The sequence below is a fragment of the Vanessa tameamea genome, chromosome 19 (genome assembly GCF_037043105.1).
Source record: "Vanessa tameamea isolate UH-Manoa-2023 chromosome 19, ilVanTame1 primary haplotype, whole genome shotgun sequence".
Lineage (NCBI taxonomy): Eukaryota > Metazoa > Arthropoda > Insecta > Lepidoptera > Nymphalidae > Vanessa > Vanessa tameamea.
The window spans coordinates 5,007,714-5,031,283 of NC_087327.1; the positions used below are offsets into that span (position 1 = coordinate 5,007,714).

A 23,570-nucleotide genomic window follows, 5' to 3' on the forward strand; every position below is an offset into this window, starting at 1 on the left:
TGTTTGTTACATTTTTAATAAATTGACTTAACAAAGAAACAATTGCTCCTATTTATAACATTTTATAATATTCCTTTAATAAAGACAATTTCTACAATATAAATTGGTAAGACATAAACAAATTAATAGTTATAAATTTTTACAGATTATAAATTATCACATCCCAATAGAGAATCGCACCTAGTGACTAAGTTTATTATTAAAATATATAGCAGTCAAAGACAATTATTATACTTTGCAATATTGAGAGATAATTTCACTAAATTATTTATTTAATGTCCTGAGGCCTATAAAAAATCTTAATATTATTGGTTATAAGTTTCAATTTCTACTAAATATTTTTAGAGATTGCTATAAGAGTAAGTTTTTAGATGTGAGTCGCTTGAGACAAGCGTTCCTCACTTGGTCGTTACCTAATCTTTCGGCTTCTTGCAACACTCTTCGGAGGTCGTTAGTACGGTCGTGCTTTGCTGCCAGTATGTAAGCGCTGCTTACATTACGGCATACAAGATAGCAGGAGATCTGTAGGTAATCAAATATAATTATTGTTAACTAATGATAGAGTTAGTCCAACCAATCCAATACAACTTTATTCTACCTCTAAACTTCAATATTTTTTATTACTTCCAATTTAAATGATAAACGAAATATTACAGATCCTGAACATGACATTTTAAATCACAAAATCACCAATACATTGACGGTGTAAATAATGCAAAATACTTCGTACAATGTACTCTGGATTGTGACCATTCACCATAGGATGTCTTAATGTTCAACTAACTTTATCAAAAAGTGTAAGATTTACAGATATTTTCAAAGATAAAAAGCGTATTATAAATTGTTCAAAGTTTAGAAGGCCTTATATATTGTACACTGTACAATATATATGATTTTAAGAATTTAGCAGCTTACTAGGCTTAGAAAATAGTTAATCACAGGAAATGTACTAGGTATTTTAAAATCACGCTAAATAGTTCGACCTTGACAGCGACGCTAGAGATGTCTGTGATGAGCATCTCAGCCTGCTCGTCGTGCAGCTGCCCGCGCGCCTCGCAGCGCGACACCACGGCGCTCGCACCCGCCTCCAGCACCTGGTCGCTCATCAGGCTACAGGGGAACACAGACATACAGTTCAACCGCAATTCCATAACTAATAATTGTACAGAAATTAGCACGGCATCAAAATTTAAAAAATCATTTTGCTGATTTTGGAAGATTGAATAAAATTTAGAGCTACCAACATTTTACACACTATAAATATATTTCATTCGCACTCCAAACCAAATAAATAACTAACTTACTGAACTTAACTAACTTTGATGGTGCACTGCTAAAATAAGTTATATTTCTAATCAACATGGAAAACAATGCAGTATGAGCAGTATCATCAACAATAATACAATATCACATATACACACATTTAATATAAAACACACATCATCTAACTGAAATAGAAATGAACCGAAAATTGGTCCCCGTGACACGCCCATTTTCAGCACAAAAGAAGGTCAGAAGTCTTTACCTCAAATATGATGCATTTACATCAAGAATTATTCCCTTCGACACCAATGAAGACAAAGTTATAATAGTAAATAACAGAGGACCCAGGAAATTTAAGAGAAAAGGATACTGTCAAGTTACAATTTACGATTTTAATGTCGACGAAGATGTTATCTGAATTTGTTTAAAATAATGTGGATATAAGTAATGACTTTTAGTAGCGCTTTTAGCAAATAGCATGGAATACGTAAATCTAAGGAACAGGCTGTAGCTAATACAGGTCGTGCCATTCTATCGGATCCTATATGACCGGAGAGAGATTAGACGTGAGGCTTATACGTACTCTACGAGGTTGTGTAAATAATGCCGACTTTTAAACAGCTACTACTAAGAATTTCTTGACAGGAACAGCCAAAAACCTTGTTATTGGTCTGCATTTTGAGTTAAAGACTTTGGGTCGTTTACTTAGATCTGTAAACTTATAAGCTACACTAATATTTACGTTTTAAAGGAATAGAATTAATACTGTAAGACTTTTTAAATACTTGGCAGCAGTTTCTTTTGAAGTCCGAATGCACTTCGCCAACGTCTTTACTTCCATAAATCTGTCCGCGTTTACCAAATATTTTGCCACGTGTGTGTAAATATTCATCGAGTCCAACTTATGTTCGCTAATGATCCTGTAATTAATGGTTGATATTATATTTTGATCATTACCTTCAAACATCATAACTTTGTTAGTATTTCCGGTTTGAAGGGTGATCGAGTCATCCATGTCCAAGGGACATAAAATTTTAGTTTTCAAAGTTAGTGACGCTGTTAAAATGAAAGGGATGGTTAATATTTTTTTTAGTGCTAATATCTTTCCTCAGTGGTTACCACTTATCATGAGGTAAGTGGTAACCACTGAGTCTATTTGGGAGTCTGCCTACAAATTTTAAGTAAAAAAATAAATTCAAACTAACAATTGCTTTGAAATTGCAAACTTAAATATTGTTCTTTTAGTATTATAATTAGCACATCCCCACCTCTATCTAAGAAAACTTATATGAAAATTATATTTTGATTAAGTAACAAATATATTGACCAAACTATAATCACAAATAAACAAATTTATAATTATTTAGGACGTGACTGACGTCTTTGTGTGTTATTCTTTGTTCTTTAATGTAACACCCATAGCATCCTAAGACAATGCTTTGATAAAGTTACTATAACTTACTTAAAAGCCAATTCAAATCCTCCCTCTATGGTCTGCCCAGTAGCCAGTACTATAGCAACGATTCTTATTTTATCTGTGTTCGAACCAAATAGAGTCAAGGGCCTTAGATCATTTTCTTCCCTTCGTGCGCTATGAACCGGTATGACGTCAGTAACTACTTTTTCTGTTAATCTGCCACTCGCTTCACTTGCTGCTAAATATTTCGCTAATTCTATTTGACGAGACATCGTCGTCATGAGATTGTCTATGGTAGTTTTGTCAAGATTGAATTGTATTGATCTTGGATCATTTACTTCTGTGGGAAAAAAATGTGAACTTTATATACAATACACCAATATCACTATAAAAATAATAACACGGACATTGTTTCGTTAATTTGAAGCGGATATGGAATGAAAAAATGCTTTTGCTAACGCTTTTGGTGAGCGTTAACCTCTAGGGTGTTAACACCGTAACAACATCACAAATGACACAGACATTTGTAAGTTATTGAACGATAAACCACTTACTATTGGTGACCGGTACACACTGGCTGAGATGGTGTAAGGCCGCGTTTAGATGGTGCTGTCGTGCTTGTAACACTCCGAACGGCTGGTTGGCCGGCGGAATGGGCCTCGAGTACAAGAGAGCGCAAGACGCTGAAGCGCGTGCGTGCTGACCCGTACCGCACTGCAGGGCGTACAGAGCGTCCAGTCTCTTTGTTACTTCTAAAGTTCGACATATATGCATGATGTACTCCTGAAAGAATCATTTCTATATTCATTTTATAATACTGAAGAGTTATGTCCAAAACTCTCTAGCTGTATTTTTTGTATTGATTTTTTTATTTCGTTTGGAATTTATTGAGAAAGGTTGCGGGATATATGTAATTCAGCGTTACGACCCTAAGGAGATAAATAGTAACCATAAATTACGACCAATCTGACAAACTGCAGACTTAGTCATTATGACTATAAAATGCATGTATAATCCAAATGTAATGCAGGTTTTACCGCAGGATACAATTAGTAAATTATAAAATGACATAAAATAATAGGAATTTTTCAATTTGAATACTTAAGTGAAAACAGTTAAGTTTCATTTGTAGCTTCTACTAATATGTTATAATTTAGTATAATTAAAAAACAAATGGTGAACGGATTTTATCTTTATGATATAAGTAATCTTCGTTTATTGAAATATTTATTTTTAAACAGATGTTGTTCTCTATCTTTCTCTTTCTACGCGTGTGTCAAATTACATAATCAGACATAAATCAAATATTATTCTTAAAAAAAAAAAATATATGCGCAAAAAAGAAACGTCTGTCAAAGCGTCAAATAGAGTAATGATCTTATAGTAATAATTACAAAAATATATATTACACTTACCGACCACATTTCAAGAGTTGAGTCCATGTCACTCATAGATTTTAAAAGATCATTCACTTTGTCTTTCTTTAAGCATTCCATATAAACTGATTCTGTGAAGGTTTCTTTATCAACCATACTATCGTAACAATACCTGATCACTTCATTCATGTTACTCTGTTTCATGAAGAACATTATATTTGCGACGTGTGAACCATAATTACTGAGATAGTAAACACATTCTTTATAAAAGAACGGGTCGAGTTTCTTATTCTGATGGTCCATTTTTGGTTCGTTGTGGTTATTGTTTCGGCGTAAAAGACCTTGAGCTAGTGATTTTTTTGGCTGAACGGTTGCCGTTTGGAAATCGCTGTAGTCACCTTGTTTTATCTTTTTGACACTTGCTAGAGTATGCATTATGTTTAACGCGGGTTCTGTTAGAGAAATCTTTTTCTTGCTTGTATTCAATGTTGATAGCTTTTCATTCGTAGTCTGTAAAAATTATATACATTAAATCAATACATCGTCAACAGTTTTCAAGTAGAGTGAGTAATCGAGGTGCGGTATTTGAGAGGCGGCAAATTGTGAGACATTTTTTTTAAATTACTCTTGTAGAAACAGAGATATTTTAAACATTAAAAACTCCTCGTATATGATGTCTGGCTAAAAAAAGCCTTTAAAACATCTTTCCGTTTTTATTTTTTGGAGTGATGTCACAAAATGTTCTTCCTTTAAATGAAAATATTTGAATATTTACTTAAAACTCAATTAATTTTCCGAACAAAATCTTTGTATAATTAACAATGGTTTATAATAAGTGCGATTTGAAAACATTTAATTGGTAAGGATGCCAAAAATATAACAGCCTATAATTGGAACAAATTTAAGCCCACCACTGAATTACGATGAATAAAAATTGCTATTAACAATTATTTGTTTTATAATCTTACTTTTATAGTCTCCGCTTTATCCAGGAGCAGCTGGTTAACTGGGTAGTTCATCTCTTCCAACATGGATATTATTTCATTCAACAACGGATTGCTCCGAGAACGATTCTCAGACTGAATACTTGAGACAGAAATAGATCTCTCTGATCTCAATTGTAATTTTCTATTAACAAAATGTGATTCCGAGGCTTCCTTCCCGTATTCCAGTTCTTCCTGAACATCGAGACAGACGTTTGGCGCGTTCTTGAAACAAAGAGCGAATTTTCTGCGCGCTTCTTTAAAACATCCCGCCTTGAGACACGCTTTACCCCACGCAGCGAGAACACTGTTGCGAGGGAGGCCAGATTTTGTCGCTATTTCTAACGCTAGCTCCCATTTCTCAGCTTCCAGCAAAGAACGAACAATTTGACCTAAAGAACTTAGTAAATTAGTGACGATAGCTAATTAAGAAGTACGTTTATTAAACTCGTTGTAAACGCACTGGAAATCAGGGATGTTATAGAGCTCCGTAACCGTAACTGAAAGTAACGGATACCCGAAATAAAAATATATCCGAAGCCGTAACCGATTCCGATTAAGAAGGTGTTTACTGTAATTTTATTTTGCGGTTTTACTAATATCTATAATATGTAGTTAAAATCCGAATTAACAGTCAATGGGCCGTTGTCATTCAAGTTAATAATTACTTACTGAATTTTATTTTTCTTTCATATTTAATTACTGATTTTAAGCATTAATTAAAGAAATATTATCAGATATCAATTTTCAATACCTATATTGTATTAGGTTTTCTAAAAAAAACGTCAAAATCGCGAGTGGGGTACTCACTGGGATGCGCGCCCTGGTGCGGCACGAGGTGGTGCGCCTGGTGCTTGACGAGCGTGGCCATGGCGTCCGCGTGCGCCAGGCAGCGCGCGGCGTGCGCGGCGCCCGTCTCGCACACGCGCGCGCCCGCGCTGCGGCGTACATTGCGACATGCATAAACCGCGGAGATATCGTGCCGATGACCAAAGTTTCTTATTTTTTATATCTTCAGAGATCTCATAAGAAAATGAAAGCCCCAAATACGAGAGTTTAAAAAAAAATACAAATCTAATCGTTTTCTGCCTTGACAAACTATTTTTTAAATTTAATATGAAAACAAGTGCACCCTTTCAATTTAAAAGGAAAAATATTTACTAACGATTTTTCATTCGGAGCTCGCGAATATAGTTCAGCGGCCGCAAGTAAAAGTGATCGTCTCGCTCGTACCAGAAGTCTTGAGTCACCTCCGTTTGCGAGTTCTCGTGCTACCTCATCACTTCGATCGAGAAGAAACCTGTTGGAATTAATACAATAAGGACTTAGTAATTATAATTAATCGTGAATCGCGTTGCGTCGTTGCAATCCTAACCCTTTTTATTAGTGTGACTAGAATTCATAGAAAAAATAACATTATTAAAAATGTATAATAATATCATGACCACACACGGTTCGTTTTGTAATAATACCACATAAAATATAATTTCAAATGTAATTTATTCAAGTAAACTTTACAATAAAGCATTTTCGAATCAGTCAATATTTCAACTCTACCACTATTTCGTAAAGCTGTATCTGTGATTACATAAATTACAGGTCTTAGTTTCCCTACTAGGGCATACAACGGGATGGTAGTCAAACTCAAGCCTTTCATTATTTAAAACAACCACAGAAGAATTTAACTTGACATTTGGCAGGCAAAATACCATACATTTAGTATTTTTACATTTAGAACTAGTTTATTTATGTCAAACCAATCAAAAAACCTGTGACAGAGCATTGTTCACAAGGTCATAGTTGTTTATCTTTCTGTCGAGTTAAAAAATAAGAGATTTATCATCTGCAAACACTCCAATGTTGCAAAATAAGGTAACTCTTTTACATATATATCACAAACAGCAGAGATCCTACAATTGAACCCTGCGGTACACTCATTCGTGCCAGAGTTAATAACAACTAAAATTTAATAAATAAAATAAGTTCTATTAAATATGTAATTCAAATTAAAAACACGCATACACAGTTCTTAGTAAAAACGAAGTGTTCGAATTCCAGTGGCGGAATAAAAATATAATTGAAAAGGAACACGGGATTTCTATTAAAAAAACGCTAGTATTAAATTGGCGCTACCATAGACTGTAGACAGACATTCGTACAAATATTGATTAAAAGCGAAATCGAGTGTATTACCAGACGCCAAAATCTTTATAACCTGTCGTACTTTTTATAAATAAGAGTGTTTATAATACTGGCCTCGGATAGTCCAAGTTGATTGTATGCATCTTCATTATCGATAAACAGAGAGTAACATTCGGCGTGAACTCGTAACTAAACTCTGTTCTAACCGCATCATTCTTCTTCGTGTTAGTAGAAAGACACCAGTCCATACAAGTGGTGGCGCTGCCGGTATCCGAGTTGCTGCTTAGCATCATGTTGTCCCGTTCGGAATTAGATTTCTTATTCATTGTTTGCGTGAAACAATCTTCGCAGACACGGAACTTCACGCCACTGGGGTATGTTGGCACCTTTAAGTATAAACATATTCATATAAGTTTTTAAATCTAGATACAAGTACATAACGGATGTTGCGTACGAACCAGAGCCTAAATCCAAATATTTTTATACAGAAAAGTGTTCATATCAATAAAACCTTAGCGCAACAACAACTAAACGAAATTTCAACGCAATAGAACAAACGAAGCCATATTATTTTAATAGTATGCTTAGATTAAATAGTCTGCATAAATAACTTTAATTTTATTAGCACGACGTTTTAGTATAAAAAAAAGATATATAAACAAAGTACTTCTTTTAAATACAAAATAATAATGCCTAAGACAATATTTAAGACATTCGTGGGTGGAAATTAGTCATTATGAGCAAAATATGGCCACAATAATGAAAATTAATAAAAATATATTTTTTTTAAGCGAATACTACATTAGCATGTATCTTTTAGTAATTATACCCGAATAAACGTAATTTGTTTTAAAGGTATATCATTTGGATGTATTGGTTAGTATACTAGTTTGAAGTAAATAAAAAATCCGTACCTGCATTTTATTTCTTGAACAACCCTGACACACTACTCTACCACACCGCCTGCAGTGATGTCTGCGTATAATCATTGAAAATATCGATATTTTGCAGACCATACACCTATCTGCCGTGTAATCCTCTACCCACTGTTCTTTTGTGGGTACGTGTTCGGGCATCACGAATGGTTTCGAGGTAGCTTCTATATTAATAGAATCTATGGACTGTAATAATGAATCGTCCCAAGGTTTTGGTGGTGTAGGACACGCGAGTCTCGGGTTTTTCATATCTAACGCTTTCTCCGCGTAATATCTCAACAAGGCATCTACAGAATTACGTGAAATCAATAACGTATCAATTGCTTTTATGTTATAATACAGGTTATCGCCATTTATGTCATTTTTAAGTGTGGGTGCAATTTTATTTATTATTTGAACCAACATTTCGAGCTTTGCATTCATTAAGAGTTGCTCGATCATTATCAGAGGTTTTTCAATTAAGTCCCAGAAGAGTTGCCTCGAATTTGCTTCTATTTCAAGCATAATTTGAAAACCTATTTTAATATTTTCAAATGTTTTCCAAACTGTGGCATTGGCAGAAACAAAGTCAATGCAGACTTGGAAGATTTCAATGTTTCTGATTTTTGATAATTCTTCTGAAACTAAGTCCATTGCTTGAGTTTTCGGTAACCTTGCGAGCAATTCACGGACTAAGGTCGGCGTCGCCTGACTGGTGTATTCAAATAATTGACGTAAAAGATTAACCACGATTAGATTTTTCATATAATCAGAAGCCTCGTGAACATCAGCCCATTCTAAACATAATTTAAACTAAAACAAAAAACAAAATGTAAGTCTCCCATAATATCGATGGATAAGGGACCAATACAGAGTCCAAAATCAATATGAAAATATAGTTCGTTTTATCAAAAAATTACCTGTTGGCTATCCATAAGGACTTCAATTATATTTTCCGGATTTTCCATGGATTTCTCATAAATTGTATACCAATGGTTAGTTCCCATTATGGAGGATATCTGAAAGATAAAAATAATTTAGTTCCCATTGCTTATTACAGAAACTAATTTTGAACAATAATACAGTAACCATAGATTATTAGATATATTTATTCAGTTGTTAATTTACCTGCTCGTAAAGTGGTATTTTGACGACCCAATCTGTGCATTTTTCATATAAACTTTCGTCTATCAGACTGTGATTTAAGCTATATCTTAGGTAATTAATAGCTTCAAGAGCCCCCTCCGCCGGCCAGGCAGATAAGTTGTTAAGTATTAGATCTAACTTCAAATCGGGGCATTTCAAATATTGACAATATTTCCAGTTATAGTGGACCTTTGGATTGGTAGCGATTTTGAAGAAAATCAAGTCCCGGATGTTCGTTAAATTTGCACTGCACATGAGTTGACGTTCTGACAGTGCATCCAATATTTTCAGGCATTGCAATATCTTACCAGACTCCAGTAATTGTGGTAAGTACGAAAATAATTTGTCTAAGTCTATTATTGTATGAAGTGACGCTAAACATTTATTACCTCCGAACAAAGCTTTGGTACAATTGAATCTTTCTAAATCCATGTATTTATTAAGATATTTCGTGCGTGCGTCTATATTTTGTTGAGTACTACTTTCACTTAAAGTTGGATGAATTTTTCTAATAATATGTGCGAGTACCCAATTATGTAAGACAATATAGGTGAGACACTGAGGATCTGGAGTCCGAGGTAAAGGTGCAAAATCAGTCATTGGTTCAATAAATAGTTTTTCTTCCGAATTTTTCAAATCATACACAACCTGTAGAAGGTTGTTGAAATTTTCCTCACTTGCCTCTCTCAACGGACCCGCTAATGTTATAGAAGGACAAAAGTTAAGAATTAATTTCGGAATCAAATTCACATTTAATTTCTTGCATATTGGTTCCAAATATGTTATTGGTAAGTCTTTATTGTTTATCATGTTTCCAAATATGTCATGCAATTGTCTTTCTAATACCGAGAAGTATGGCGCGTCTATGGATGTTTCGTTAACCTTGTCTTCCTGTTCCAATTGTGACACGGATTTCGAATACATGTAACATTTCCTTAAGTAATGTACTCTTGCTTTCTTGGTACCATGTCGCGAAACTTCGTTAATATTACATAGATCTTTATCTGACGCAGCGACAACATTCATATAAATTTGATGATATTTTTGTAACGAATTTTCATCTAGATCCTTCGATTTATTAGGAGTTGCAATCTCGGCTAAGTCGAAGCAACATTGCCTGAGCTCTTTGGACAGCTGGTTTACTTTACAAAAGTCCTTATGTTTAATAGGGATGCGACAATCTGTGATCAATTCGCAAACGTTATCTACGAAATCAAACGATTTATCTGTATTACCGAAAATTTCGAAAGTTACACTAGCGATATCCTCAACAAATCGTATATAGTTAGTTTTCTTAACCGCCATGACATCAGTACTGCATCTAACTTCCGCAAGCTTTCTTTCAACCACATTAATTAATCCATAGGTAATTTCTCTATTGAGTCCGCTACTAAGCAGTATGTCGACGGCATTAATAAATGGAGCATTTTGATGGCTATACAGTTGCAAATGTGGATGACGAGCTCCTAATTCGATTATATCGAAGGAATTCGGGGCTCTGTTCGAAGCCAGGAACCCTTCTACGAGGCCCATGACTTCTGTGGATACAACAGAAAGTGCAGATAATTCTTTCGATGGATATCGGGAGCAATCTCGATAACATATAATATTTTTTATCTTTGCAATCAAATGCCTCAGTTGTTCGGTGAACGTAACTTCTGTAGCAATTTCCGAGTCAGATAAATCGAACATCTGAAAAGTAGGTTTGACATATTTTTATTAAATCAAAACATTAAAGCTATAAACTCTTTGGAGTTAATTTGATACATCATAAATAGTTACACATATATTTCAAAGTAAATGACAAATTATATGATATGATAATATATGTCATTTTGCATAAAACAATATTTATACTTTGTTTTTGTAAAATATTACTTTCTTTTTTTAAAGGCAGTATGGTTATCGCTCAAACAAGCAGATTACTCGATAATCCTTATAATTTATCTGATAACAAAGTTATACATAACAATAATGAAGGATTGAGAAAGAATTACGAGAATCCGTTGAATAGTGGTATATTTTTTGTACTATACGATTGACGTTCTATACGATTAAGTTTATTGATACTTGTTATTATATATTTAAATATACAAAGCTATCTCAAAAGCAATGCATGATATCATATTCAATTACTTCAGGTTTATCAAAAGGCAACTGTTTACACATTTGATACGTGTCTTTATTTAAGTGTGTGTGTTTTTGCATATTGCATATGCGTTATGTTTAATTACAATAAAAATGTATTTAATTATCTCTATGTGAACAGTTGTTGTTACGCGCAGGGCAATGACATCTTACCGATAAATACAAACCGGAATATTGCGAAATCACGGAAATGGTTTTGACTTTTGACATTAATTTTATTTGCTTATGTTTGTCTAAAAGATTACGTATTTATATCTACAGGTCTATTCTGTAATAAATCACTTCGTACTTCTTGCGTGAATTCAAAATCGATTTACGTTGATACGCTTTTTCTATGTCGCGTATCACTTTGACATTTCACAATCATATCAAGCAGTAAGTTTCGAGTTTTTTTTTCTTACAGAATAATTCTACTGCTACTTCGTTATCTAATGTCGTATGAATATTTATATCAAGTAGTACAGCGTTAATGCTATTAAATTAGAATTCCTGGAATGTATTGAAATACCAGCCATATATAAAAAATAAAATTATGAAAACGTTGAACAGAAATGAAAATGGATTCAATATAACTTACTGCAATCTCATTAACTGCAAAACTTTACTAAGTGTACTTTCACAGTTACGTTTATTTTTTATTAATTATTAAAATAATTTAGACAGCATTGTCATTATTTGTTCAAGATATAAATAATATTGAGACAAATTAATCTCTGTTATAATTACGTAACTTCATTTGTATTTTTATTTTTAATGAGATCTTGCAGTAAACCAATTCAAAGTACTTGTGAAAAGCCTTTTACAAGCTTCAAGTAGGCTCTTGAATAGAGTATCTATACTTTGAATTGATAATGTAACGTAAGTATAAAATGGTATATAGGTACGTATCGTGTTTTGTGAATAATAAAAAAAAAAAAAACTATAATTTTTTCAATGTTTGTTGTGACGTTGTTCACTAGAACTTTTCGAAGAAAACAACTCAGGTATTAATTCCTGTCCGTCTGAGGACGTTATCTTCATTTATAAATACAATATTTGAGTAATAATTTAATTATCAATCAAATTCCATTTTAGTTTAAGATATACAAAACATACTTTAAAAGAACATAAGTTTTAAAATATTTTTCATCTTAATATTACTTTCGTAAGAAAACTGATTTAATTTCACAACTAGAATTGTGTATTCAGACAGAAAATACCGAAGGATCATATATTCTACCGCCAAATAGTAGTCGTATTATTGTGTGTTCCGGTTTGAATGGTGAGCGAGACAGTGTAACTATACGCACAAGAGACATAAAATCTTAGCTGCCAAAGTCGGTGGCGCATTGGCGATATAAGAAATGGTTAATATTTCTTAAAGTGCCATTGTCTATAGATGTTGGTGACCACTTACCATCAAGTTACCCATTTGCTCGTCCCCCTACAGAGAGACATTAATGCTTAAATTTTTCACCGTTTCTTTTTTATTTATCAGTGTTGTGGTTTATTGGTGTTGATATTGCTGAAGCAATCTTCAAACTAATATAAAAAAAAGCTTTAAAAATATAGCTATACTCAATTCCAACCATAACATGAAAAAAGCGAAATAAACAACATTTGACAGTAAATCGACGCGATATCATTGGTTGAGAGCTTATTTAATCTTATGATATTCACTAGGGATTTGCGACAAAATGGCGTTTTGAAAGTCGGCGAAACTGTTATCGCTATTTTGGAAGTAAAATTAAAGTGTAAATAAGTAGTTAAGTGTAATATTGTTATATTATAAAAAAATATATATTGCTCATAAACACTTAGTAGTGCCACAATATAGCTGAGTTAATAGCATATCGCATTAAATACGTAAACCTAAAGTTTATTTATCTTTTTTCCTACTTCCATTGGAATAGGCTATACCTCGTTTTTATGTGTTGAAAAGAATAAGCCTTTTAATCTTTTTAAATTACTTCATTTTAGAAATGTACAACCGACTTGACAACCATAATTTACGTATTACATATAAATCATTACTTTTATTATTTTCTCTGGCTTGTTTTAGAATATAATACTTTTTATGAATATGACAATTTACTTGCCGAATATTACTTTGGAGATGTAATACTGAAATCGAATGCTACTGGCAGCCAGGAAAAAAGTAATTATTAGTTTTGAAGGATAGTGAAAACGATATATGCCCATTTTTTCATAATTATAAACATATTTTTTTTTACAGAAATATTACCAATTTTGAATGACATTCTCAAAAACAAAACATTGGAACGCCCCAACCCAAGCAAGTGTTTTCTCAACGACATTCGAATACAAAGACAGATAAGTAAATTACGAATACAGCGTTTATCGGAAATTCTAAAAATATGGTTTCTCGTTTACTTAGCCCTAGCGATCCCTTTATGGTGTACAAAAGGTACATAAAGTATTATTTTAAACAATACACTTATTTTGTACTTATTAAAATTTTAAGGTCAGATATTAGTCACAACCGCCTGTAGATATAGTTTTTAACTTTTTAGGTGTGGGTTTCAGGCGGTAACTTCTCGCTCGGTATATATCGCGGTTACAATACAATTAAGACAATTTTTAACTATCGTACCAATGTTATTACTTTTTACATTTCGAAAAGCATATAACATCAGGCTGGCCAACTAGATTTTATACCCTACTTTTACTGTTTTGATTGTAAAATTGTAAAAAGTTCCCTACCTTCTTCTTATGGTAATTTCATTATTAAAGTTGCGGTAACATTTTTTATGATTTTTTTATATGAATTAAAGTATTCTCAAACGAAAAAAAGTACCTACATGATTTTTATGGCTGATGGAATTATTTTAAATATTTTTAATGATTTATTTTCAGGTTGGTGCTGCTGTTGTTTGTTGTGTAATTTTTTCAAACCAAATAAAATGATTGAAGAAGCTAAAATATTTTTAGAAACTAATCCTCCAGGAGTCTTTAGACACAGGGGAGGTGTGATTTATTACGAACCAAGTGACAATGAAAGAGATTGTTATGAGAAGCTTGAACACTTGATCAGAACAATTTAGGCTGATTAAAAAGGACGAATGGATTATTTGGCAAAAATCGAACCTTTATTATAAAAAATAAATATTATTTAATACATAATTGTTTTTATATGGAAATTAAGGAATAGCCCAATAAATTTAACGAACGTTTCAATAAAAACATAAGTCATTCATTCATAACAATACTGGGTTAATATAAACTATATATTTAAACAACTTGTAACCTTAACGAGCGAAATTGAATTAAATACTTTTAACATACCTCTAATATTTGATTTGCTTTAGAGAAATCATTTTGATACAACGCCAGCGCTACAAGACAATTCGGCTTCGCCAGCATTATTGATATGAAATCGATAGTGTTTTTTTTCAGAGAACACGCTGGAAATTTACAACATTTATTAGTTTTTGAGTGTGATGTAATAATTAACTCTTATTTCATATACGTAGTATGACTTACTCTCTTCAGAAGCTGAGACAGTGGATGTAAGCATAGCTTGATCAACTTCGGGCCTAGGGTTCGTGTGTCGACGTCTTATTTTAGGCTTCTTTCTGACAACTTTTTGATCGGATTCACGATCTTCGTCTTCACTACTCTCGTCCACCTCCACGTAATCTAGACATAGTTTCAGATATACGGGACTCGTGTCAGGCGAAAGCGTGGACACGAGTTGCATTTTCCAAATAGAATGATTGATAACATTCGTCAATTTTTTTAAACGCGCCGATGTGTTTTCGTCGTCGATTTTTGTATTGCTAACGTCTCTTTCCCATAATGTTTCTATACATAATTTAAGAGTATTCAATATTATTTGCGTCGTTAAAGAGTTGCACAGGAAACCTGTACTCGAACTGTTCATACTTTTCGGATTCTTGTTCTGCTTTTTGGAATAGAAGTAGGAACATTCTGAATGCGTCCCGCATGGGTAGTCTTGCGTATGTTCGTAACATGAGAAATATTCATATCTCAAAAATAAACAAGAGAATATAGTTTCTATAGCTTCGATACAATATTGCAAAGGTTGAATTGATAAGACTAGACGTTTGATGTCATCGAGTGATGTACTCATTTCTTGCGTGTTTTCAATACCTTCGGATGTATTTAATATTGTATCTATAACCTTTGTTATTGCACAGTAACTATTATATGTGGAAATATCCCAGTTTGAGATACTTTGGTTGATTTTCTCTGGGTTGTTTTTATTGTTATGAGACAATAGTTCAGTTATAAACTCATTGTTCGTATTCAACAACCTAGACACCTTGTACCTGTCCACTTTAGACAGTCTGCAAACCTGGGATATAACTGTTAAAGCACTCTGACTTAATACCTGACTGAATATGGATGTCGTCATAATTTTACAATTATTTTCGAGGCAAAATTTTATGACTGTCAATTCTCTTTTAATTTCAGTCATATAAAATTGCAATTGTCGATCCGTTGTTGTGTACGTATCGAGAATTGAAAATATGTTTGTCAACTGATTAACTAATGAAGGCAAGTCGTATGTCTCCGGACAATTTGTGAGATCTATTAATACCATTATGAGAATTTGTTTTGTGAAGTTATTAATTTCAAATGTCACATTTTTCATATCATTCAGTTGTTGTTTATAAATCTGAGCAGCTTTCAACAGCCAATGAGTCTTATCCTGGTAACAAAGTTCTATCATGTATTCTGCTGTTAATTTAAAATGCTTCTGTGATTCATTTCTGTGCATGAGATCCGAAGCTATATTAATAAGTTCCGGTTTTCCATGGGTAACTAAGCTGATCAGGATCTGCTTTCTATGTTGTCTGAATATATCATCAGAGAAATGATTGAAGATATCATTAATTAATTGAGGCTGTATTTTATCATCCCATCTCGCTAATGACAAAATTGTAATCACTTTCTCTGGATAATTGTTTGATAATTCAGATTTTAATACTTCCAAATATAAAAGATTAATTTTATACAAAATTGTTTTATCATGTATATGGGTTTGTAAAAAATTTAGTATTGTTGAGGTTGTAACTGGATTGCTTGTCAAATTTATTTTTAAGAATTCTAGTGCTTGGCTGGATATGTTTTCAATTGGCTTAGATTCTTCTGTATCATAGTAAACTTGTAAGATTTCCTGGAATAAGATATTTAACTCAAATACTTTAAGGGTGAATAAAAGTATAATAAATTATTTTTAACAGTAAAAAGTTACACCAAATCTTTGTAACATCTATTCTTATTTTAAATCTGCAACATCACAAAGAGACAGATCGTATAAAGATTGGTCTCGTAGGTTAGTACTATTTTCAACATTATTGAAAACCTCTATCAGAGTTTATGCTTATAATCACTTAAACCTTATAACTAAGGCCACCCAGTTGCCTCACACTTAATTTTCCATATTCAACAATTAAATCTGTTTAATATAAAGTTGCTATGTAAATAATATGTACATCTGTGTTTATCACTACTTTATTATTAGCATATTCAAATATAGTATTAATATCTACCGCATTTTGGCTTACCTCGAATACTTCTCCAGTTAAGTTATCCAATAGGCGGAGTGTATATTTTAACTCGTCTTCCTTCATTGTTATTGGTTATTATTCTACAAATTCTACCACTATAAAACAAATATATTTATTGTTATATAATACTTCATTCATTTATTGCATTATGTGCTACCTACCATTAATTTTTATGCTATTCAATTTAAAAACTTTAACATTATATATATAATACATTTAATATTAATAGAAATTTAATTAATTCTTAGAATGAAAATTAAACAACTAAGAATTTAGACAATCTATTGAATGCAGAAAAAAAATCATATACGTAATTCAATAGGAATAAATAACCGTCAACAAAATCTTAACAAAAGGTTGATAAAATGGTATGTTAATCTTACCTTACATTAATAACATAACAAAGTATACCAAAATATAAACTACATCTACATTAACGTTAAAAAATACACAGAACTTGAAACCAAAAATTGTTTATTTTGGAAGTCACTTCACAATCCTACATAAACAAAAAAAATTAATACAAGCTGTCAATTATTAAGTTTATATTGACATTTGACAAATGGTAACTAGATTATTTTTTAAATATATCTAACGGCCCTGAATACAAGTTCATTTAATGATATTAATAGTTAATGTAAATTTTAAATATAGTATAGAAAAGTTATAATATTTTTTACAACTTTAACTAGAGGTGTACGTCCTACGTGTAGTTGTAAAAATTATTATAAATAATTTTTGAAAGTATTAAAAATTAGTAGAATATTTAACGTCTAAGATCATTAGAAATATTTTATAAAATTATCCGTTCTAGAACGCAAACAGTAGGTATATACAGTAGGAACAGTTCTCATATATGTATAATATTAATAACACATGTTCAACTGTTTCATAGCTAAGTATTTACTAAAATTTACTGGTTTATATCTATCTGCCTTATTAATGTAGTGATTGCTGGTTAATAAAAATACAATTATCGATAACTTTATAAAGGCTATTACACTTACATAAAATTACTTTTTAAGTGTTTAAAGTAAGCATAAAATAATTGCTCCTTTTTTATAATTTTATACAGATACACAGTAAAGGTATATTCAATCAACCAAAGCTTACAACATTGTGTGGCGTTATTTATTACATAATTTATCATGTTGATAAGCGCATATTTAATTGTCAATGTCATGTTCTCACATATCAGCTGGTCGTCGGTAACATTTTGTAAATAAGTGAAACTTTGAATATTTTACAAAAAGCTATTTAAAAAAAGTTACACGGTATTTTTTATTTTAAAAATGAGGTTCAAAACGATTGGGTTTATCAAACAAATTCATTCATTGTGTTGTACATCAAGCCGTCAATTTAGTACTCTTATTAATACAAAGCGGCGAATAAATTTTAACCCAAAACTTTCATCGTTAGTGTGTGTATATTCTTCAGACAACAAAAAACATTTTTTAGACATAGATAAGAAAGCAGATGCGTTAAAAGATGCTTTAGAACAAAAAAAGTTTCAAATCAAGGATACAGAACAGAGAATTCGAAAAAAGGGTGTTGAAATTGTTCGCGATTTGAAACAACAAAAAGAAATTACAGGTCAAAAGTTTAAAGTTAAGAAAGAACATTTAGTTAAGGATATTTTAGAAACAAGGGCTAAAGTTAGAGAAAAAATCGAGGAAGTTGTGGAGGTTGTAAACATGTTTGTTTCTAAATAAGTTGAATATCAGTTCTTTATTAAAGTAAATCACTTACTTCTATTTCAGAAAGAAAATGTTTTTACCGTACCCAATATACTATGCATGACTAGAATAGCGATGTCTCCATATTTAGGTTATGTCATTTTGCAAGATAATTATAACTTGGCTCTAGGATTATTGGTATTTGCGGGTGTTACAGATCTGGTAAGTGATATAACTGTTAAGTACAACATTATTCATATAAATTTGATGATATACATAATCACATAAGCTCTCCCTTATATTATAAAAAATAAGAGTACACGCATTTGCAGTTAGATGGATGGATAGCACGCAATTGGGAAGGTCAGTCATCCAAAATGGGTTCATTTTTGGATCCAATGGCTGACAAAGTCCTTATAGCCACATTATTCATTAGTCTTACGTGGCAAAATTTGATACCACTTCCTTTGACTTTGCTGATTGTGGCCCGTGATGCAGTATTAGTTGGAGCCGGTTTTGTAATTAGATACATCAGTCTACCACCCCCTGTAAGTATTTATATCTTTGTGCTTATATGGATTATCTTATATTTTAAATTTTATTTTAGTAAAACTAGTTATATTTTATATTATTAATAATTAACTAATGAAAAAATATGTTTCAGAATAAATTTAAAAATAAAAGTTAAATAAGCACATTCTAATAGAAAAATAATAGTGCCGATACTTTTAACAATTTTTGTAAACACCATTTTGATTTAAGATAATTCACCTTTTTATTAAACTGTGTTAAATTGTTCTCTGTTTACCTTACAGAAAACACTAAGCAGGTATTTTGATGTGACTCATGCAACAGCTCAATTGGCCCCAACATTTATCAGCAAAGTTAATACTGCAATTCAACTGTTACTGGCAAGTTTATTTTCTTTTTATGTTTCTATATGGAAAATTATTCAATTCTTATAAACCCTTTTCATATTTAGGTAATTGAGATATAAATGTAGATTATAGATTTATTAATTATTCTAATATAACTAGCAACTGCTTTATAATTTACTTATAAAAACCCAAAATAAAATGTAATCTGTTTTAATATTAACTTTTTCAATGAAAGTATTAATAATTTAGTAAAATTTCTTTGGTTTTAAGGATAGTAATATTTTTATTTATATTTCTAATTTCAGGTGGGAACAGCTTTAGCTTCACCTGTATTTAATTTTGTGGATCATCCTGCACTAAATGCACTGTTTGGTTTAACTGCTGCATCTACTGTTGTTTCAGCAATCAGTTATGTTATAAGTAAAGATACCTATAAACTCCTGAAGAAGAAATTATGAGTAATATGTGATTATCATGTGTCATCTTCCACTTATCATGTATGATTTGTGTGTATAAAGTAAATTTGGAATGAAAATGTTGTTAAACAGTTTTCCATGAAATGTATTTATTGTTAAGCCTAAAAAATATATCAAATGGTTAAAATAAACGTCTGATTTGTATAAAATAGGGATAGTTTTATTAAATCATTCTATTCACATGAATAAACTGCTCATAATGCACAAAATACTCATATATTATAAAAAAAATGACAAAAGTACAAAATTATACTTAGACTAATAGAACAAAACTAAATTATATTTCAATAACAATTTTGAGTCATATCCAAAATACAACCATAACTATCGATTACAAAAAAAAACTGTCAAAAATAATGGAGATGATGGATATAAAAACAGTTCAAAAAAATTTAAGTATCCATAAAATGTTTACAAAAATAATATGTGGAATGTTGACAGTTGTTAAAAAGGAATACTTTGTTACTGTTTGTTAGCCAATAGTTAATTTATAAAAAAAATTAATGACAATTATATTAAAAAATAGACATAAGTAATAAAACTGAATGTTATCTAGGCATTCAACTTTAATGTATAGAATGCCATGATATTACAAGCTGTAATACTTTTGCATTGTCAATAAAAACAATATTACTAACCATATCTTGGACACTACTGTTACTATATATACCTAATAGTCGTAATTTTACCAATTTCAAGTTATTATGTAACAAACTAATATTGGACTGAATGGATGGTGAGACAATTTTCATAAAGGCACACTCACTGTACAACCAAAAAAAATTTATATATACAAATTATTCATTTTATTGCTGGATCATTTTCAAGTCTTTATTTCAGTATAATACCTCACACCCATGGAGATAAGAATAGGAACAAAACTTTAGAATACTTTTTCCTAATTTAGGGCTATGGTGTCATATGGAAAATGGTAAAGATCATTAAATTCTAAATTCATTAAATATTATTAAACATTATTATTAGATTACTTAAGACATCAATAATCTCTTGAAAGCATAATAATCTGTTTAGAAAATTAGTTTTAAGACTAGATCAATTAAACAAGCAAAAATTTAGAGCCTGGTTAAAGTATTACCAACTTAATACTTAATATTTTATAAACTTAAAATGAACATAACACAAAATAGTACTAATGTTAATAGTTGGAAAGCACAAAAATAACAAACTACTCTTATTTATATTACAAATTTAAATATAATATTTTATTTTTATCAATCACTTATGGCAGCAGGTATTAAAAATATCAGTTATTTTTCTGCAACAAAATCAGTTTTTTAATTTGTAGATATAAAATGTACCTATTATAGATAAATTATTTTTATTATAAACAGAAAGACAAATCAAAATTGTATTACAAAATCCAAAACCAGCTGAAATTTGCACCATTAATCAGCCAACATTCTTTAAAAAATCTTTGGCTTATATGCAATATATTGTCACATATATGCAAAAAAGAATTACTATTTTTATAGATTATTAATTAATACTTTTTTTTTTAAATAAATAACCTGGGAGTATGTTAAGCAAGCAGTAAAAGGCTAGTTAAAATTTGCAAAGCACCGAGTGAATTAAATGTTCTAGTTCAAGTACAAAGAGATAACACAATTCACAAAGTATATAAATAATAATGTCATAACATAAAAACTTTTAATTCTATTTGATATTTTCAATAATTGTACAATAATAAAACTGACACTTGATTGCACATAGAATTATAAAATATAAATTAAATACAATATAATTTTTATGAAATGGTAACAGCACTTGCTTGCTTTAAGTATTTTGTAATAATCTTATACATTAGAGTGAATGTGAGTGGTTATTAGTGTACTCTAATGTGATCTGTTATAATCTAAATGTTAGTTGAGTAAATGAAAATGATTATGTGTATAGTCAATGCAGACTGTGACATGTTAACCTACTTTATTTATTAACTCATCACAGATGGCTGTAAGCTCTTCATTATCTTTAATTTTCTGAGCTAGTGATTCTTGTAAAGAGGAAGCATGCACTTCGCTCTTCTTAAGCATAGCATTAAGCTTCAAAATCTCAGCTTGATGAGTTTTCTTTACAGAGTCTAGTTCTGCATTAGCCTTATTCAATTGCTGCATGGCATGTTGTCGTAATGTTTCATATCGAGCCTCTAACTTCTGAATTGCATCATTATTTTCTTCCACAGTTCTCTTTAAGGTCTCCTCATTACTCTTGTACCCTTGAATAATTACTTTACATCTCTCATATTTAGTATGAACATCATTGAATGCATGTTCCATAGAAGCTAAATGAGCTGCAGCCTCATCACGCTCCCTCAAGAGAGTAGATCTCTCCTCAGTCCATCTTTTAGCTTCAGTTTCCCTTTCCCCTATAAGCGATGATATTGTACGCTCATACTCTTCCATCACTACACTCATCTGTTTATTGTTTCTGACCTTTTCTGCAACACGCTGTGAAAGAGACTTTTCTTTCTCAGCATATTCCTCATTTTGCTCCGTCAGTTTTTTTATTTTCGTTTCACAATCCTCTAATCGCTCGCGTAAATCTCTATTAAGGTCTCGTAGGCTTTGAGCTTCTTCTTCTTGTGCTGTCAGCATTTCTTTAACAGCTCTCAGCTGTTCCAAAGTGTGTGGGTCCATATCTGATTGTCTTGTTATGACAGGAGGTGGAGGTGGAAGACTAGCACCCAAGTTTAAGAGTCTATCAATGGTAGCAATAGCAGGCGAAATTGTGTTAGACTTGACGGGTGTAACTTTGACTGCTGCAGACTGACTCCTGTTTACTGCGGGAGTAACTACTTGAGTAGGTTTATCTGTATGACCGCTATTACTTGGTTGCACAGATAATTGTTGCATTGAGTTTGCAATATTTTGCTCTGTACCTGACATGGTACTTTACAAAATCTACACAAAAAAATTAACTGCACTGTCTTTATTGACTAAAGTTTTCGGACTCTTTCTGCTGACATATTCCCTAAAACCATATAAATCGTTAAATCTCCAAGGACAGTGACATTGCTACTGAGAACATATGTATCAAGAATATACTTTAGTGTATATAAATATGTTTAGCAAATAAAATTAAGATTATTAAAGCTCACCTATTGCTCGGAATTTTATTAAAACTACAAAATTTTTGTAAACATCCCACGCATGGAATTAAGAATTCATAATATGAATACGGTATTCCATTAATATATTTATTAACCCATTTGTTTTTATTGCTCAAGGTTTTTTTTTCATAATTTACCCAATTTTTCACTTTGTTAAAACTGATTCACTATTTTACTTTATTTGGTAAAAATTACGACTTTTCGCTAAATGGTCGACGGATGGATGACATCAGAATTAGATACTGAATTCACAGATAATAATAGTATGTAGTAGTAACAGATACGCAATATAAAAATAATCCAGGTAATATTTTATAATCAAGACATGAAAAATAATTATATTATTATAATATTATCGACTTTGAGAAAGTAAATACTGTTAGCTATGGCTGATGTAATAAGTATATTTTTTTCAAGTTATAGTTGTCATTTGCCAACACATTTATATAGTGTATCTACTTAATTCAAATTTAGAGGAGTAATCTAT

The 23,570-nt window shown here is 31.3% G+C and overlaps 3 protein-coding genes across 4 annotated transcripts; 1 reads left to right on the forward strand and 2 right to left on the reverse strand.

The window, feature by feature from the left end:
- Window positions 1-10: 10 nt before the first annotated feature.
- LOC113396073 (zinc finger FYVE domain-containing protein 26 homolog) lies at window positions 11-17,445 on the reverse strand. 2 transcript variants are annotated; one of them, XM_026633852.2, is made up of 17 exons: window positions 17,310-17,445; window positions 16,924-17,021; window positions 14,873-16,532; window positions 14,675-14,793; window positions 9,224-10,933; window positions 9,016-9,114; window positions 8,096-8,908; window positions 7,296-7,567; window positions 6,205-6,339; window positions 5,850-5,977; window positions 5,025-5,431; window positions 4,096-4,566; window positions 3,235-3,463; window positions 2,726-3,020; window positions 2,049-2,183; window positions 984-1,110; window positions 11-522 (listed from the first exon to the last, which is right to left on the reverse strand). In XM_026633852.2, the coding sequence occupies exons 2-17, from the start codon at window positions 16,987-16,989 to the stop codon at window positions 352-354; spliced, it is 6,837 nt and encodes a 2,278-aa protein (XP_026489637.2). In that variant the 5' UTR covers window positions 16,990-17,021; window positions 17,310-17,445; the 3' UTR covers window positions 11-351. The 2 variants fall into 2 exon arrangements, with proteins under 2 accessions (XP_026489637.2, XP_064074019.1); XM_064217949.1 differs by lacking the exon at window positions 17,310-17,445 and having other exon boundaries at window positions 16,924-17,117.
- Window positions 17,446-18,100: 655 nt separating this feature from the next.
- LOC113396069 (probable cardiolipin synthase (CMP-forming)) lies at window positions 18,101-20,105 on the forward strand. Its single transcript, XM_026633846.2, has 5 exons — window positions 18,101-18,611; window positions 18,687-18,824; window positions 18,935-19,150; window positions 19,418-19,513; window positions 19,786-20,105. The coding sequence occupies exons 1-5, from the start codon at window positions 18,219-18,221 to the stop codon at window positions 19,936-19,938; spliced, it is 996 nt and encodes a 331-aa protein (XP_026489631.1). The 5' UTR covers window positions 18,101-18,218; the 3' UTR covers window positions 19,939-20,105.
- On the reverse strand, window positions 20,095-23,314 carry LOC113396070 (transforming acidic coiled-coil-containing protein 3-like). Its single transcript, XM_026633847.2, has 2 exons — window positions 23,072-23,314; window positions 20,095-22,944 (listed from the first exon to the last, which is right to left on the reverse strand). Exon 2 carries the CDS (start codon window positions 22,857-22,859, stop codon window positions 21,891-21,893), a length of 969 nt encoding a protein of 322 aa, XP_026489632.1. The 5' UTR covers window positions 22,860-22,944; window positions 23,072-23,314; the 3' UTR covers window positions 20,095-21,890.
- Window positions 23,315-23,570: the final 256 nt, after the last annotated feature.